The sequence below is a fragment of the Equus asinus genome, chromosome 15, assembly GCF_041296235.1.
Source record: "Equus asinus isolate D_3611 breed Donkey chromosome 15, EquAss-T2T_v2, whole genome shotgun sequence".
Taxonomy (NCBI): Eukaryota; Metazoa; Chordata; class Mammalia; order Perissodactyla; family Equidae; genus Equus; species Equus asinus.
The window spans coordinates 35,595,510-35,612,399 of record NC_091804.1 but is presented as its reverse complement, the minus strand read 5'-3'; the positions used below and the strand labels follow the sequence as shown (position 1 = coordinate 35,612,399).

The 16,890-nt window shown below is 44.3% G+C and overlaps 2 protein-coding genes across 5 annotated transcripts in view; one reads left to right on the top strand and one right to left on the bottom strand.

The window, feature by feature from the left end:
• SYS1 (SYS1 golgi trafficking protein) overlaps positions 1–16,890 on the bottom strand; it is a 30,920-nt gene that overhangs the window by 3,976 nt on the left and 10,054 nt on the right. The window lies entirely within an intron of this gene.
• Positions 895–16,609, top strand: TP53TG5 (TP53 target 5). 4 transcript variants are annotated; one of them, XM_070485999.1, is made up of 5 exons: positions 895–1,056; positions 2,209–2,353; positions 13,076–13,150; positions 13,342–13,472; positions 15,211–16,605. In XM_070485999.1, the coding sequence occupies exons 2-5, from the start codon at positions 2,288–2,290 to the stop codon at positions 15,701–15,703; spliced, it is 765 nt and encodes a 254-aa protein (XP_070342100.1). In that variant the 5' UTR covers positions 895–1,056; positions 2,209–2,287; the 3' UTR covers positions 15,704–16,605. The 4 variants fall into 4 exon arrangements, with proteins under 4 accessions (XP_070342100.1, XP_070342099.1, XP_070342098.1 ...); XM_070485998.1 differs by lacking the exons at positions 895–1,056; positions 2,209–2,353 and adding an exon at positions 12,609–12,807 and having other exon boundaries at positions 15,211–16,607; XM_070485997.1 differs by lacking the exons at positions 895–1,056; positions 2,209–2,353 and having other exon boundaries at positions 12,792–13,150; positions 15,211–15,724; positions 16,482–16,609.

Genomic DNA, 16,890 nt, shown 5'->3' with positions numbered 1-16,890 from the left:
CATATAAAATGCTTAGTACAGGATTTGAGCACTTAGGAGAAGCTCAATAAACGTTAGCTGTTTTGACTGTAATGCCTTCAGAGAAAGGGAGGAAACTGCTTTCTTCCATGAATTTCTGAAATTATGGGAAGTACACCCTAATAGTTAATAGTTGTATAGAGCTTATTATGTACCTGTCACTATTATAAGTGCTTTGCAAATATTTACTCTTTTAATCCTCTTAACAATCCTGTGAGGTAAGTACTATTATTATTTCCATTTTACAGATACTATACTGAGATACAGACAGGTGAAGGCACTTGTCCAAGGCCGTAAAGCGAGCGAGTGATGGAGCTGGAATTCAACCCAGCTAGGCTGCTTCAGAGACTGTGCTTATAAGCACTACTCCCAGCTTGCTCCCCTTTTATCCTGTTGCAGTTTTCATCTTCCAGGAGACATTTTGGACAGTTTGATTCTTATTCCTCATTAATGGATGGAGCAGATACTTGGTCCCATTTCCTAGCACAGAGGAATGAGGGTAAGTAAGGAGTACAGTGGAGGAGAGCTCGGCTCCCAAAGTCACCTCTCCCGTTTTCAGGCTTATTCTTGGGAACAGGACTCCATAGATGTTTTTGACCTGTCCCCAAGATAGCGACAGATCAGGAAACTCTGTCCCTTCCCTTTACCAGATATTTGTCACATGAAGGGGTGGAGGGGGAAAAATAATTCAGGAGGCTGACCTGGAAGGGTGTCAGCCAAGAGAAAGACCCAGGCAGTGGACCCAGGAGTGGATGGCAAGAGGTGTTGAAAGAAGCACTGTAAAAGAAATGGCTTGGATTTCTGGCTTCCATCTAGGACACAGAAAGCTGGGAAGAGCATCATTACCACACTAATAACAATATTAAAAAATTGTTAGGTAATCTATGAAATTATAACTTGTCAAACCCATCAGAGAGCTGAGGTTGCAGAGCCACCAGTTAACCTGCATTCCAAAGAAGAAGGAGCCTCCAAGAAGGAATGGGATGCAGGCACTGGCACACTGTGAAGCGAGAGGAAGACGATGTCTCCATGCAAGCGGTAAGAAGAGTTCGGCTACAATTTTTATTGAATTGCTAAAGGCCCAGTGGGGCTTACATGACCATACAGAATCCATGGGACTCACAGACACTAAAAGTAATCATAGAAACAACAAAACCCAAACATAGTTCAACTCCTGACAAGATTGACTCAATCCTCCACACTAATGGCCTGAAAAAAGAAGAGAGATGACAATTTCCAGGCATAAATAATATTGACCTCAGTCTCTACTGTTCTACACATTATGTCAACAAATCAATCAAAAATTACAATTCACACACAAAAAGCAATTTTAAAAACCCAAAAAACAAAAAGCCCTATTGTCAATCATCAAAGCAATTAACAGAATCAAATTCAAGACACAGATAATTTTCTAGAGTTATGTGACAGAGAATTTAAAACAACTATAACAGTATGGGAAAGGCTCTGTTGGAAAATATGGACAACATGTATAAATAGAAGGGGAATCTTAGCAGAGAGATGGAGACTGTAAAAAACAGTCATATGGAAAATGCTAGAAATTTAAAAAACATGTAACAGAGATGAAGAATCCTTTGGCAGGCTCATCAGTAAACTCAACACAGCTGAGGAAAAAATCAGTAAACTTGAAGATAGGTTAATAGAGACTAGCCAAACTGAAACAGAAAGAGAAGAAAGAGTGAAACTAAACAAAAAACCAGAAGATCCAAAGCTAACATATGTGTAATTTGAATCCCAGAAGAAGAGATAGAGATAAACACACACACACACATATTTGTAGAAATAATGGCCAATAATTTTCCAAAAATAATGAAGAAAAACACAGAGCCACGAAATTCACAGAATCCAAAAAAGATTAAATGCCAATGCACAACACACAGACACATAAGTAAATACACACACAAACAAAAAATATGATCTATCATATTCAAATGGTTGAAAACCAAAGATAAGGAGAAAATCTCGAAGGCATCTAGAGGAAAAAGACACACTGCCTACAGATGAACAAAGATAAGAGTTATAGCAGACTTTTCATTAGAGAATAAGTTATATGACCAGAAGATAATAGAGTGATAGCTTTAAAATACTGAAAGAAAAAACTGTTAACTCGGAATTCTATACCCAGCAAAAATATCTTTCAAACATCAAGGAGATTCAAACCCTTTTTTTCAGGTGAACAAAAACAGAAAATTCATTCGCAGCAGATCAGCGCTACAAGAACTAGAAAAGAAGTTCTGGAGGCAGAAAGAATATGATATTAGAGAGAATTTCGGATCTACCTAAAGAAATGAAGACCTCTGGAAATGGACAGAAAAAGGTAAATATAAGAGACATTTTTCTGTTTTTAATCACTTTAAAAGATAATTAATTGACTGTCTAAAGGAGAAGAGTAGCAATATATTGTGCATGTACAACATAAGTAAAAGTAAAATGTATGACAACAACAATAGTAAAAACGATGGGATGAGGAATTGGAAATATTCTGTTAAAGGATCTTTCTGCTATAGAAGTGATATATATATAAGAAGTGATATACTATCATTTGAAGATTGTGATTAATTGAAGAGATATATTGTAAATGCAAGGGCAACCACTAAAAACTTTTCTTAAAGAGGTATAAATAAGAAGCCAATCATGGAGATAAAATGGAATCATAAAAATATTGGCAGGCATCCTCCCTGGGCCTCTTTGTGTCCAACACATCTTGTTGAGTATGTCAGGATTGCAAGGGTCTGACTGCTCTTTCACCTGGGCCCTTGCTCAGGATTGTTAATACGGCTGGCAATTTTGAGAGATGAGGTCATGGCTTTCTCAGAAAAAGGCAGGCTTGCTTACTGCTTGCTATAAAAGTGCTAGGTCTTGGTCCCTTAGCCGCAACACAAACCCACCGTGAGTGTACTGTGCATCTGGACACTGTATCACTTGTTGGACTTAGTGTCAAGGGAGCAGCGCTCAACCACGTTGATGTTCATGTTGCTCGGGATGCTATGAGTAATAAACTGTCTCCATCAGATGCAGTAAATATTACTGTCTACTTTTGGTACCCAATAGGTTGAGGTTTTTCCCTGAGAAAACATAATCCAAACTAAGGAAGAAAAAGAGAAAAAACAAGAAAAAGCACAAATGGAAAAATAGAAAACAAATAGCAAGATGGAAATTGTGTGTGTGTGTGTGTGTGTGTGTGTGTGTGTGTGTGAGGAGGACTGGCCCTGAGCTAACATCTGTGCCAGCCTTCCTCTATTTTACATGGGATGCCGCCACAGTGTGGCTTAACAAGAGGTGCTAGGTCCCTGTCCGGGATCCGAACCTATGAACCCTGGGCCACCGAAGAGGCGCAAACTTAACCACTTCACCACCGGGCCAGCCGCAAGATGGAAAATTTTAATCCAATTTGATATGTCAATGAAAGACAACCAGTTAAAAGACAGACCAGTAGATTTGAAAAAAAACAAAAGGCAATAATATGCTGTTTACGAGAAACCCAATTTAACTATAAAGAAATAAATGGGTTAAAAGTAAATGGATGGAATAAGATACACCACACAAATAGTAATCAAAGCAAATTGGAGGCAGTACTAATATCATTCAAAGGAGACTTCAAAAGGGTGTAGGCTTCATCACTACTACCAGTGAGGAAGAGGGATATTACACAACAATAAAAGGTTCGATTCACCCAGAAGACTCAACAACCCTAAATGGGTATACGTCTAATAAGAGAGCTTCAGCAATACATGAGGTAAGAACCAACAGACCTAAAATAAGGAAGAGAAAAGTGTATTACAGTTAGAGAATTCAGTGCTTCTCTCAGTAACCAGTAAAACAAGTGGACAGAAAAAAAGTAAGGATATAGAAAACCTGAACACTATCGACTAACTTGTTCTGATTGAGACTTTTATAACACTTTACCCAACAACAGCAGAATAAACATTCTTTCAGCTGCATGTAAAACGTTCACCAAGATCCATCATATTCTGGGCCATAAAACAAACCTCAACAAATTTAAAAGAATTTAAATCATACAATATATGTTCTATGACTATAAAAGAATGAAAATATAAATAATAACAGAAAGATATCTGGAAAACATCCCAATACTTGGAAATAAAAAAAAAAACAATATTTCAAAATAACCCATGAGTCAAAGATGAAGTCCAAAAGGAAATTAGAAAAATATCTTGCATTGAATAAAACTGAAATGGAGCAGCAGCCACCAAACCAGCTCCCAATGTTCCTCGCCCTCTGTTTGTTCGTACCTTAATGTAGAACTCTGCTACACTGTATCAGCGTTACTCTATGTGACCAATAAGACATGGCAGAAATGATGGTATATCGCTTCCAAAATTAGGATTTTAAAAAAAAGACCACAGCTTCCATCTTGGGTGTGTGTTCTCTCTATCGCTTGGATCACTCACTGGGAGAGGCAAGCTATTATGTTGTCAACAGCCCTACAGAGAGGCCTACGTGGCAAGGCACTGAAGATTCCAGCCAACATCTAGAGAAGAGAGGCCTGCCAGCAGTCACATGAGACAGCATGGAAGCAGATTCGCCGGCCCTGGGAGAGCCTGGAGATGTCTGCAGCCCTGGCCAGCAGCTTGACTGCAACCTGGTGAGAGACTGAGGCAGAACCATTCATCTAGAGCATTCCTGGATTCCTGATGCTCAAAACCTTTGAGGTTTGAGATAATAAATACTTCTTGTTTTAAACTGCTAAATTTTGGGATAATTTGCTGTGCAGCAATAGATATCATATAGAGATTTTGGTACTGGGTTGAGTGCTGCTGTAACAGCTTGAACATCTGGGAGCGGCATTAGAACTGGGCCATAGACTTTGAGAAGAGTGCAGTAAAAGCCTAAAGTGCCTTGAAAAAGTTGTTAATAGAATCCTCGGGCCTTTGAAAAGGCTGCTGTGAAGGCATAAAAGAAAGTGAGGTAAATACTATTAGAACCCGGAGGAAGAGGAGTTCTTGTTATGTTGTGGTGCAAAGTTTAGCAACCCTGTTGCCTGCAGTAAAGTAGAAAGCAGAAAATGTGTCTAATGAATTGGGTGATCTAGTTAAGGATTTTTCCAAGAAAAGTGTTGAAGTGGCATCTTCCTGCTGCTTATAGTAAAATGCCAGAGGAGAGAGGGAAACCAAAAGCAGCACTTCTCAAGCGAGAGTGATGTGGGCTCCAGGAGGCCATTTGGCAATGTCCAGAGATACTCTTGCTTGTCACAACTGGAGAGGTTACTATTGGCATCTAGTCAATAGAGGCCAAGGATGCTGCTAAATATCCTATAATGCACAAGACAAACCCTCTCACTACCACTGCCTCCCCTGACATCAAAGAATTTTCCTGCCCAAAATGTCAATAGTGCTGAGGTTGAGAAACCCAGAACTAATAGGAGGGACTTAAACATGAAGGAGCCAAGACTTCATGGCAGAAAATTCTCAGTCTCTCCAAATGGCAAGTGATGGTAAAATTAAGAAATGGTTTCCTAGCAAAGCTCAAATTCAGAGTATTACTAGGAAAACATGATCCAAAAATGAAACTGAGAAGGTGCCTATAAAATCTTTTGTTTACATCTCAGAAAGATTTAAGGCAATGCCTCAGAGTACTATTTAGTCAGATAAAAGACCTCTAAAGAAATTATAGGTGTGCCTCACAGATGCTGTGAATCAAATAATAGGCATTCTAGAAAGCTTAAAGGTGATGTCCTGTAGCCATTTCAGCAGAAGCCTAATGTAGTGAAGGGCTTGTCTCAAAGAAATTGTGGGCATGGTTTTTGTCTAATAGAGTAGACCTTTTTTATTCACGAAATTCAGAGTGATCCACAAGTTCTTAAAATGATTATGTATCCAGAAACATCTCCAGCTTGGACTTATATGGATGAAGAGAGTATAAAATAAAAAGAGGGCTTCCAGTTCAGAACAAGATGGAGTAGATGCATTCCTCTCTAGACTTCCCACTAAGTACAGCTGAAAGTGCTGGACAACACATAAAACAAACATCAAAAGGCAGACCATCCAGGAACCCCAGTGCTCAAATGATACAGCAGTGAGTCCCTGGGTTTTCTTTTTGCTAGGGTGCTGGCAAAGCCTGCAACCCTGGAACTACCAAAGAGCCATAGACAAAAATTGCCCCTATGAAAAGCCTGTTCTCTCTTGTCAGAGGACTCAGAAAGGGGCACTCCAGCAAGACAGAAATCTTTTGACCTTAAATGCCCCACTCTAGCAAAATCTCAGTCCCAACCTCCATGAGCAAAGGCAGAGGGGAAAGCCTAGACTTTAACGTTTGTCTTGTGGCAACAGGCACCTCTCCCCCTTACCTCCGGGTGGTGGTGGAGGAGGCTGAGTGGGGAACCTGGGCTTCATCCCTGCCCAGCAGCAGTGAGGCAACCATCCCTTTCCCCTACAGGCTGGTGTCGGGGGGGGGGGGGGGGGGGCATTTGCGAAGCCTGGACTGTCACTCCCACCTGGTGATAAGGAGTTGGTGCCCCTATCTCACTGGCCCAGGTCAGCAGAGGCCTACTAAAACAGAGAATTAAATGAGATCCAGAGTCTCATAACATAATTTCTGAAATGTCCAGGTTATAAATGAAAATAACTCACCATACCAAGAACCAGGAAAATTTCAACTTGGACAAAAAAAGACAAACAACAGATGCCAAAGGATCACAATGATGTTGGAATTATCTGATAAGGATTTTAAAACAGTCATTATAAAAATGCTTCAACAAGTAATTACAAACATTCTTGAAATAAGTGAAAAAATTAAAAATATCAGGAAAAAATAGAAGATTTAAAGAAGAAATAAATAGAAATCTTAAAACTGAACAAAAAGTGACTGTACTGGGTTGAATAGTGTCCTCCAAAAATTCATGTCTACCCAATACCACAGAATGTGACCTTGTTTGGAAATAGTGTCTTTGCAGATATAATTAGTTAAGATGAGGTCATACTGGATTAGGGTGGGCACAAAATACAATAACTGGTATCCTTATAAGAAGACTGTGTGAAAACAGAAAAATGCACAGAGGAGAACACCATGTGCAGATGGAGGCAAATGTCAGAATGACAGGTCTACAAGCTAAGGAATGCCAAGGATTGCTGGCAATCAGCAGAAGCTAGGAGAGAGGCATGGAACAGATTCTCCCTTGGAGCCTCCAGGAGGAAACAACACCTTGATTTGGGGGATTTTGGCCTCCACAACTGTGCAAAAATAAATTTCTATTGTTTTAATCTATCATGTTTGTGGCAATTTGTTCCAGCAGCCTAGGAAACTAATACAGAAACCAAAATTTAAAAGAGAAAAAAGCTCACTGGATAGGCTCAACAGAAAGCTAGAGATAACATATGAAAGGATTAGTGAGTTTGAAGATAGAATAGTAGAAATTACCCAATCTGAAAAACAGAGAAAATTAGATTTGAAAAGAAAGAACAGAGCTTCAGAAACCTGTGAGACAAAAGATTTAACATTTGTGTCACTGGAGTCCCCAGGTGCAGAGGAAAAAGAAGTGAAGCTGAAAAAACATTCAAGGAGATAATAGCTGATGTTTTCCCAAATTTGATGAAAACCTAAACCTACAGATTGAAGAAGCTGAAAGGTAGGATGATTTCCCCTTAGGATCAAGAACAAGGCAAGGATATCTGTTCTCATCACTTCTATTCCACATGGTACTGGAAGTCCCAGCCAGTAGAATAAGACAAGAAAAGGAAATTAAAGGTACTTTAGGGAAATGTAAATTAGCACTACTGTGAGATACCACTACATACATACTAGAATGGCCAAAAGGAAACCCAACCTAATAACACCAAGTGCTGCTGAGGATGTGGAGCAAGTAGACCTCTCACACGTTGGTGGGAATAATAAAATGGAACAGCTACTTTGGAAAACTGTTTGGCATTTTCTTATAAAGTTAAACATACAATTACTCTATGATCCTGAAGTCCCACTCCTAGGTATTGACCCAAGGGAAATAAAAGTGTTTATTCCCACAAAAACCTATACACAAATGCTTTTAGTAACTTTATTCATAATCACCAAAATCCTGAAACTAGTCCAGATGTCCTTTAATGATGACATAACCAACAGTGGCAGATTTTTGCCGTGAAGAAAGGAAAGAAAAGGAACACAGTACTGATACACTCAACATGTGCAAATCTCAAATGCACTGTGTTAAGTGAAGAAATTTCCAGATTCAAAAGGCTACATATGGTAGGATTCCATTTATATTATTTTCTAGAAAAGGCAAAGCTATAGGAACTGAAAACACATCAGTTGTTGCCAGAGCCAGGAGTGGAGGGAGGAGTTAACTACAAAGAGGCTTCACAAGGGGATTTGGGGGGATTATGGAACCCTTCTATATACTGGTTGGGGTGGTTATACAATAGTATGCACTTGTCAAAACCCATAGAACATACACTAAAAAAGGTGAATTTTATGCCAATAAAGCTAACTTCAAAGAAACTAAAGGACACACTATGAGAGGAAACATAACAAAACTAAAGAGTGGAAGCTCACACCCATTAGGATGGCTGCTATCAAAAAAGAAAATAAGGGGGCTGGCCTGGTGGCATAGCGGCTAAGTTCGCACACTTTGCTTCAACAGCCTAGGGTTCATGGGTTTGGATCCCGGGCACAGACCTACACACCACTCATCAAGCCATGCTGTGGTGGCGTCCCACATACAAAATGGAGGAAGACTGGCACAGATGTTAACTCAGGGCTGATCTTCCTCACCAAAAAAGAAAAGAAAAGAACGAGTGTTAGTGAGGATGGAGAACCCTTGTACACTGTTGATAGGAACGTAAAATGGTGCAGCCACTGTGCAAAACAGTATGGTGGTTCCTCACAAAATTAAAAGTAGAATTACCATATGGTCCAGCAATTCTACTTGTACGTATATATCCCAAAGAATTTAAGGCAGGGTCTTAAAGAGATATTTGTACACCCCATGTTCATAGGAGCATTATTCACAATAGCCAAAAAGGTGGAAGCAACCCAAGTGTCCACTGATGGATGAATGGATAAAAAATACATAGTATATACATACAATACAATATTATTCAGCCTTAAAAAGGAAGAAAATTCTGACACGTGCTCTAACATGGATGAACCTTGAGGACATTATGCTAAGTGAAGTAAGCCAGTCACAAAAGACGAATATTGTGCGATTCCACTTACAGGAGGTACCTAGAATAGTCAAATTCATAGAAACAGAAAGTAGAAGGGTGGTTGCCAGGGGCTGGGGGAGGGGAAACGGGGACTTGTTGTTTAACGAGTATAGAGTTTCAGTTTTGCAAGATGAAAAGAGTTTTGGAGATGGAGGTGGTGATGGTTGCACAAGGTGAATGTACTTAACACTACTGAGCCGTACACAAAAATGGTTAAGATGCTAAATTTTATGTTATGTGTATTTTACCACATCTAAGAAAAAAAAAGTGGTGGTTTCTCACTTAAGAGGTTTGGATTTAGTCCATAAGGCTTACCAGCTGTGTGTCACTGGGTAAGTCTCTACCCCACAAGTGGTTTTTCCAGTGTAAATGGAATATGGAAAATTGCTTTGGGAGCTATTGCTGGGGTACAAAATCGGGTCATGGAGAACTCCCTGGGCCCCCGGGGATGAACTGCCTAGGTAGGCGCAGCTTCCAAAGGAAGGGAAGCAAGTGAGGGATGAAAAGTCTGGACAGAACAGGATGGCAGAGGCAGCAGGGCCAGGCTCTCAGCGCCGAATCCAGCCGCCCTGCGTCAGTTGCCAGAGCCCTTCAGGGCCCCCTGGACCCTCAAGACAAACTCCTATCTCCTCAGCCTGGTGATCAAGCCCTGAGGGGTCTGTGTCCTGCTCACTTCTCCAGTTTCAGCCACTGCCACTCTCAGCCCATATTTTCTACACAGAAACATACAATAATTCCCTCCTACACCTGTGCTTTTAAAATTCCCTCTTTCAAGAATGCCCTGCCCACGTCACACCCATTTGCCTAGCCAGCTCCTACTCCTCCTTGTTTCCTCATCACCCTCTCTGTGAAGACTTCCCTCAACTCCTCAGGCTACTCCTCTGGGTTCCAACAGCCCCCAAGATTACCTTTATCCTAGATAATGCTATTTATTTCACTTTTTAAAAAAATACTTATTGGGCATCTGTTATCTGCCAGACACTATTCTAGGCTCTGGGGTTTATCAGTGAATAGAACAGAGAAAACTCCCTGCCTGCAGGAGCCATACTCTTAGGGGTACTGGCAGACCCTGGGCCTGTGACCTTCTTGTGGGGAGGCATGCTCTGCCTATAATGTTATTGTCCTCAGTGCCTCGCACACAGTGGGTCCCCAGCTCTTGGGGCTGAGTGGCAGGTGTGGATGACTCTGATGCAGCCTGCCAGGCAGAGCCCAGAAGAGTCCAGCTGCTAAGAGCTGAAATTGTGCTGGCATGGAGAGGGCTGCCTGAGCAGGCAGAGGAGCCAAGGAGCACTGGGGTAGACAGGAGGGGGCGGGGGGAGAGTGTCCTTTGTGTCTTCCCTCCCGAGTCACCTCCTCGGGTTCTTCCTTGGGCCTGGCATGTTTAACCACCCCCTCATCTTCATCCTAATAAGACAGTTACATGTGAGAAGCTGTCGCACAGTCTAGGCTCGGTGGATCCCTGCTGGCAGGGCTAAGCACTCACTCTGCACACACACGTCTCCACCCTAGAAGCAGTGTGGTACGGAGCCGTTCCCACGTTTGGTTGGGTATCAGATTGGCTGACTGAATGGGGTGGTGCCTGAGATGCTGTTTTTCACAATCTTCAGATTATTCTGATGCAGCCAGCCAGGCAGATTATTCAGAGCAGCCCGAGTCATTAAAGCCTGCCATGATTCGTCCTAACCCTTTACCATAACTCCCTCTCTGCCCTCATCTCCTGCCACCACCAATCTCCCTTCCCTCACCTGGCTTGAGCCTCTACTCCAGTCTCGCCCTGTTGGTGAATCTGCCCCATTCCCCCCTTTCTATGTAGCAAACTTTGCCCCTTCACTCTCCCTCTCCCCTCTGCCCTGTTTACCTTTCAGTAACATAAACACACATTTCCAGCTGACGTACGGTGGTGTGCTGGAACTGACTCATAAGGCTTGCAAAAGCCTATTACATTTTTAGGAACTCTGCTGGCTGGTTGTTAAGCATAGCCATCATTAAAAGTCAAATTACACAAACTTAATTAAATTAATGATATTAAAAACAAAGGCGAAAATGCTCAAACTCATCACTTTCTCATTTTTTACTACCTTCTACTATTATCTATGTTCTTCAGAGTCTTTACATCTGTAGAAATGTAGTAGAAATATATAGTAGATAATGGTATGATCCTGTGCATTACTGTTCGACTCTGTGTTCATTGGTAGCTTGAAATAATCTGTGGTAGGAGTACTCACACCACAGAATTAGGTAAATGTGATAAATCAGGTTTGGATTTTGTTGACTATATAGACGAGGGGTGGTGATGGGTCAAATCTGGCCCGTGAAGTATTTTTGTGAGTAAAGTCTTATTGCAACATATCCATGCCCACTCATTCACATACCATCTATGGCTGCTTTCACACTACAAGAGCAGAGTTGAGCAATTGCAACCCTATGGCCTGCATAGCCTAACATATTTACCATCTCACCCTTTACAGAAGAAATTTGCTGACTCCTGCTCTAGCCCTAAGAAAGTAATGGAGGAGATGTTAATAATGAAGATTAAATGTAAACATGTGTCCCATCTATAGCCGTTATGTTGTACATAGCAACGCACACCAAAAAAAATAATAATAAAATTGAGAAAATATACTTCCTGTATTTGAAAAGTGTGATCCAATACAGCAAATAAGTCCATCATGTCATCGACGAATGAATGGAATTCCACTACCTTTGTTCTTTCACTTTTTCGCTTTCTTCTTACTCTTTAGTGTAAATGAAAATATCAACATCCATGTTGGAACTACACTTATTCATCAATTTACAACTACAGGTGGGTTATGGATACAAGAGTTAGGCAAAATTCCAGAAAAGTATACTGTAAGAATTAACTGGGTTTCTGGAATTTACAATAAAAATTAGATTCGATTTAGATTTAGATTTTGATTTCTATCAGTAAAATTTATCATAAACACACACTTCGTTTCAGAGAGCCAATTATTAAACATTTACAAGCGCACACACACTGTTTTCTTCCCCCTCCACTAGAATGTAAATTTCTTGAAGTTAAGAAATTTCTTTTATTCCAGCACTTAGAGCAGCTCCTGAATGTAGCCAGTGCACAGTCAACAGAGGTGACCAGGATGAACAGATGAGCGGTGACCAGGTGACCAGGGAACCCCTGGTTTCATGGGTAGACTGTCAGACCTTAGGTTTCCAGCTCCACCATTATCTACCTATGTGGCCTTGAGTAAATTAACCTCTTTGAACCTTGGCTTCTTCATTAAAAAAGAGAGAATAACCCTCTTCCCTCGCAGGGAGGTGGTGACAATATATGCCTTTGCCTGGCACCTACTAGGTTTCTTCGCAGGTGGGAGTTTCCTCCTCACCACCCTCCCCTGCCACACACACATTCCTTAGAGACCCAGCCCTGCTGCTGTAACACATTTCAGTGATGTCACAGCTCCCCTCCCTGGGAGTTCCAGCACAAGCATCCTGATGCCCAGCCTGAGTGCTGGCTGAACTGAGAGGGGCAGGGCGCAGGCAGTGCCTGGTACCAGTCTTGCTCCTTCTGTCTTTGAGGCCTCACAGCCCCAACATGAGTCCATCAGCAAAGAAGAGGCCCAAGAATAGAGTGCTTTCCAAGGTTGGACTTGGGACTGGACCTGGGGGGCCCTTAACAAAGAGTCCAACCACATCCAGGGCGGGGGCCTTCTAGCAGGGGGGAAAGGGAGAGGTGAAGGGTGAGGGAGGTCAGGAGAGTTAGAATGGTCTCCCCATTTCTGCCCCCAAACCCAGGTGACAAAAATCCCAGTCTAGTGTTGCTCAAACCATGCTCAGCCAAATGGAAAGGCACAATGGAGGTGTTCAGGGGGATTCCTCCTGTGTTCGTGCTCTGTCTTTCTGTCTCTCAGATGCAAGATAAGGAATCACAGGACAAGAGTCAGCAGCCTGTCAGCAGAGTAGTTGAGCAGAACCGACTTAAAATGGTGAGATGCCCCATTTTGGTCCCTGTGTAGGAGAGCCTGAGCTCCCATGTAGTGCTGTTCCTGACTGCCAGGCTGAGTGACCCGGAAGGAGTCACCAGGCCAAGCCCTGAGCTGAGTTGAGCCAAAGTTTGGGTCGGGTGTGGGAGGCTATCCCAGGAAAGCTGAAGCTTCTGTTTTTCTGACCTTTGCAGTTGTTAAAAAACTTGTCGCTCTTGAGGCTATTCAACAGCTCGAACCCCCGGACCCGCGAACTGTATAACCTGGCCAAAAGGTGTTGGAATTCACTGCTCAGAGTTCCAAAGATCCTCAGGATCTCCTCCGGGTGAGCTCGGCCCACCCATGGCCCCCCAGCGTGGACCCACTAGCTATCTTTACTAGGAACAGGCACTGTGCTAAGGTATTTAGAAAACTTAATTTTCACAAAGGTTTTATGAGAAAGGTATTTATTGGCCCTGTTTTACTGATGGGGAGCTGAGGCTCAAGAGATAAAGTGATTTGCCCCAGTGAACTGAACTGATGAGTGGCAAAGCTAGGATTTGAAGCCTTCCTGCCTGATATCAGAGCTGTGGTCATAACCAGAGTCATAATCATCCAATTATGGGACTAACCACCACCTGGGCCACTGAGCAAGAGGGGCCACTCCTCCTTCTCCCCCTCTCAAATCAACACAACCCAGAGATTCACCTGCAGACCAGTCATCTTGCTGAGGCTCAGTTTCCTCATAAGTCACAGCAGAATATTAAGAAAGCTAACATTTATAAAGCAGCTGCTGGGGCCAGCCCAGTGACATAGTGGTTAAGTTCATGTGCTCTGCTTTGGTGGCCCGGGGTTTACCAGTTCGGATCCCAGGCGTGGACCTAGCACCACTTGTCAAGCCATGCTGTGGCAGGCGTCCCACATATAAAATAGAGGAAGATGGGCACAGATGTTAGCTCAGGGCCAATCTTCCTCAAAAAAAAAAAAATAATAATAATAATAAAGCACCTGCTAAGTGCCAGGTACTATGCTAAGTACTTTACAAGCATTTTCCCATTTAGTTTGTTCTTCACAACAATCCTATTAGGCAGACAGAATTATCCCAGTTTGACAGATGAGGAAACTAGGCTCTGAGAGGTGAAATTTCTTGTCCCCAATCACACAGATGGTAAGAGGCAGAAGGGAATCTGAACCCCAGTTTGTCTGTCTCGAAAGCCTGTATTCTCCAAGCCGCCCTGCCGCAGCACTGCCTCCTACTTTGCAGGACTGTTGTGAGGGTTCTGAGCCTGACACAGGGTGGGCACTCAATCAGTGGTGGCCATTATTATCGTCAGTATTGTCATTATCTTGAGCTTGAGGCCTCATCCCTCTCCACACACACTCAGCTAGGACAGTGCTGCCACTTTGCAGGGGACCAATCTATTATCGGCACCTTTGGGGAAAGTCTCCTTCCAGCATCAGTACGTCTGGTCAACTCTAGCTCTCTGCACTCCTCTCTCTGAGTTGGCCTCCCTGATGCAGGCAATCGGGAAACCCTGAGCCAGAAGGGTCAGGCTCATCTAGTCCCATAGTTTTCCATCCTTTTAAAGCAGCAAACCTCTCTTCAAAGATCTGTCCCGAAGCCCCAGTTGTGTTGTGTGTGGGAGGAGGAGTTATCCTACCCTGACCCTGCCCCTTGCGGGGGGTGGGGGGGGGGGCAGCATTTGAGATGACTCCTCAGAACCCTAAGGTTTCTTGGAACACCAGTTGAAACAAAACACTGGACTAGTTCACCCCCTCAACTGAAATCCAGAGGCAGAACCCGAACCTAGTGGCTGATGCATACGATATATATTCCTGGGTGTTCTAACTATCAGTCATTGCCTTTCACCTTCCCCAGCCTCTCACATCCCTTCTGCCAGTACTTGTCACACCCCCTGCCCTGGGAACAAGGCCTCTGGGTGGTCGAGGATTTTCTTTTCAGGCCCTCTATTGCTTTCTTAACAGGCTCCCCTGAGCCGGCTACATAGCACCTGTCTCAGGGCCAGGCTAGAGGACCAGGGCCTTAGTCCTGCTCTGCTCACTGCCATTCTTCTCCCTGTCAGGAACAACGATGCCTGCAATAAAGTGGAAGAGCACAATGAAGAGCTCCAGGAGGCTAGGAGTTCCAAGGAGACACTGGAGTCCAAGAAATTCGAGTCCATAGAGGAGCCTAAGGAGATGGAGCCCAAGGTGGGGGTGGGGGAGACGAACAAGGCCCAGCAGTCACCTGCAGCAGTGCTACAGAAAGAAGAGCAGGCGGAGCCTGAGGTCCCAAAGACATCGAGGGATCCTGGAGCCCAGGGGAAGCAACCCCCCACTGGGGGCTCCCGAGTCTTCCTCCTGAAGACCCTCCAGCACGGAATTCCCAAGGAGGACACGAAGCAGCTGGAAGCTGCTGACCAGTGGGTCTGGTTCGAGGGGCTGCCCAAACGAGTCCACCTCCCAGGGCCCCGGGTGATGTGCAGATCATCCGCCCTGCGCTGGGTCAAGCGCTGCTGCACCCGTTTCTGCTCTGCATCACTTGAGCTGCCTATGTGCCGTTCATACAGGGTGTGACAACGCCACTGCCAGGCCAGGGTGAGATGCAGGCCCCAAGCCAGGCCTAGAGCTGGGCCCCAGAATCAGAGGGCTTAGGATCCAGAGTCTTGTGGGCTGTGGCTGGCAGTACTGGGAGGCCCTACCTTCAGGCCCAGAGAAGAAAGCCCAGAGAGGGGGAAGCCATTGACCAAGGCCACACAGCAGGGTAGTGGCTGGGCGTGGGCCTCCCAAGATCCAACTAGGGACTCTGGGGAAGGAGAGGCACTGGGAGTGTGGGTTCTGAGTGGGGGTCATTGTATTGCCTGGAGGCCTCAGGAGGGGCCACAACTGCTATAGCTCAGAATCTCACAGTTAGAAGTCTGAGTAAGGAAGTTTCAGGATTTCTAAATGTGAGAGGAGGGAGAGTGGTCAAGCAGAGCTCTGCCACATCCCATCCCCTCAGACCAAATCATCTCTCCATTTGTTTTGTTCATGCTTCAAGTAAGATTCACCCTGAACAAAAAGTTCCTTAGCGGGGGGAAAAAAAAAAAAGGACGAAAATACTCCAACCCCTCCATGAGAGCACTGAGGTCCCAGGAAAGGAAGGGAGTGATGGGTTTGGGGGTCCAGCTGAAAGACACGCTTCCCTTCGCAAAACCCACGCTTCCCTTCGCAAAACCCACGCTTCCCTTCGCAAAACCCACATCTCCAGCCTGCCAGACACAGCAGCGCCCGGTCCCTGAGCCCTCTCCATGGACGGCAGCGCCCCCTGGGGGCGATCTTCGCGCCTAACTAACGCCGAGGTCTCTGCCCGCAGGTGGTGCGACCTTGGAGGGGGAGCCACAGATGTGAGGAGAGGGAGGAGACCGCTCAATCATCCGAAAGGGAGGGTTGGGAGGGAAAATTTTGAAGAAGTCTACAAATAAAATCTCCCATATGGCACTGAAGAATACTACCGCTGGCTCTGCCTGTGTGTCTGGGGCAGGAAAGGATGGAGGAATGAGGCCCTCAGCGGAGGTGGGGAGGGAGAATGTGCATCACGACTTCAGCCTTCTTCCACCTCATCCCCAGGCCCCTAAGGTCAGTCCAGAACCCAGAATAAAGAAGCCAGCGACCGGTACCCCTCCCCCACCTCCGCGAGCTGGCCTCTGGAGTGGTGCACTTTATGAAGTCACGGGGGGGGGGGGAGGGGGCATTTGTCGGGTGCTTCCTGGTGCCAGGTGCCT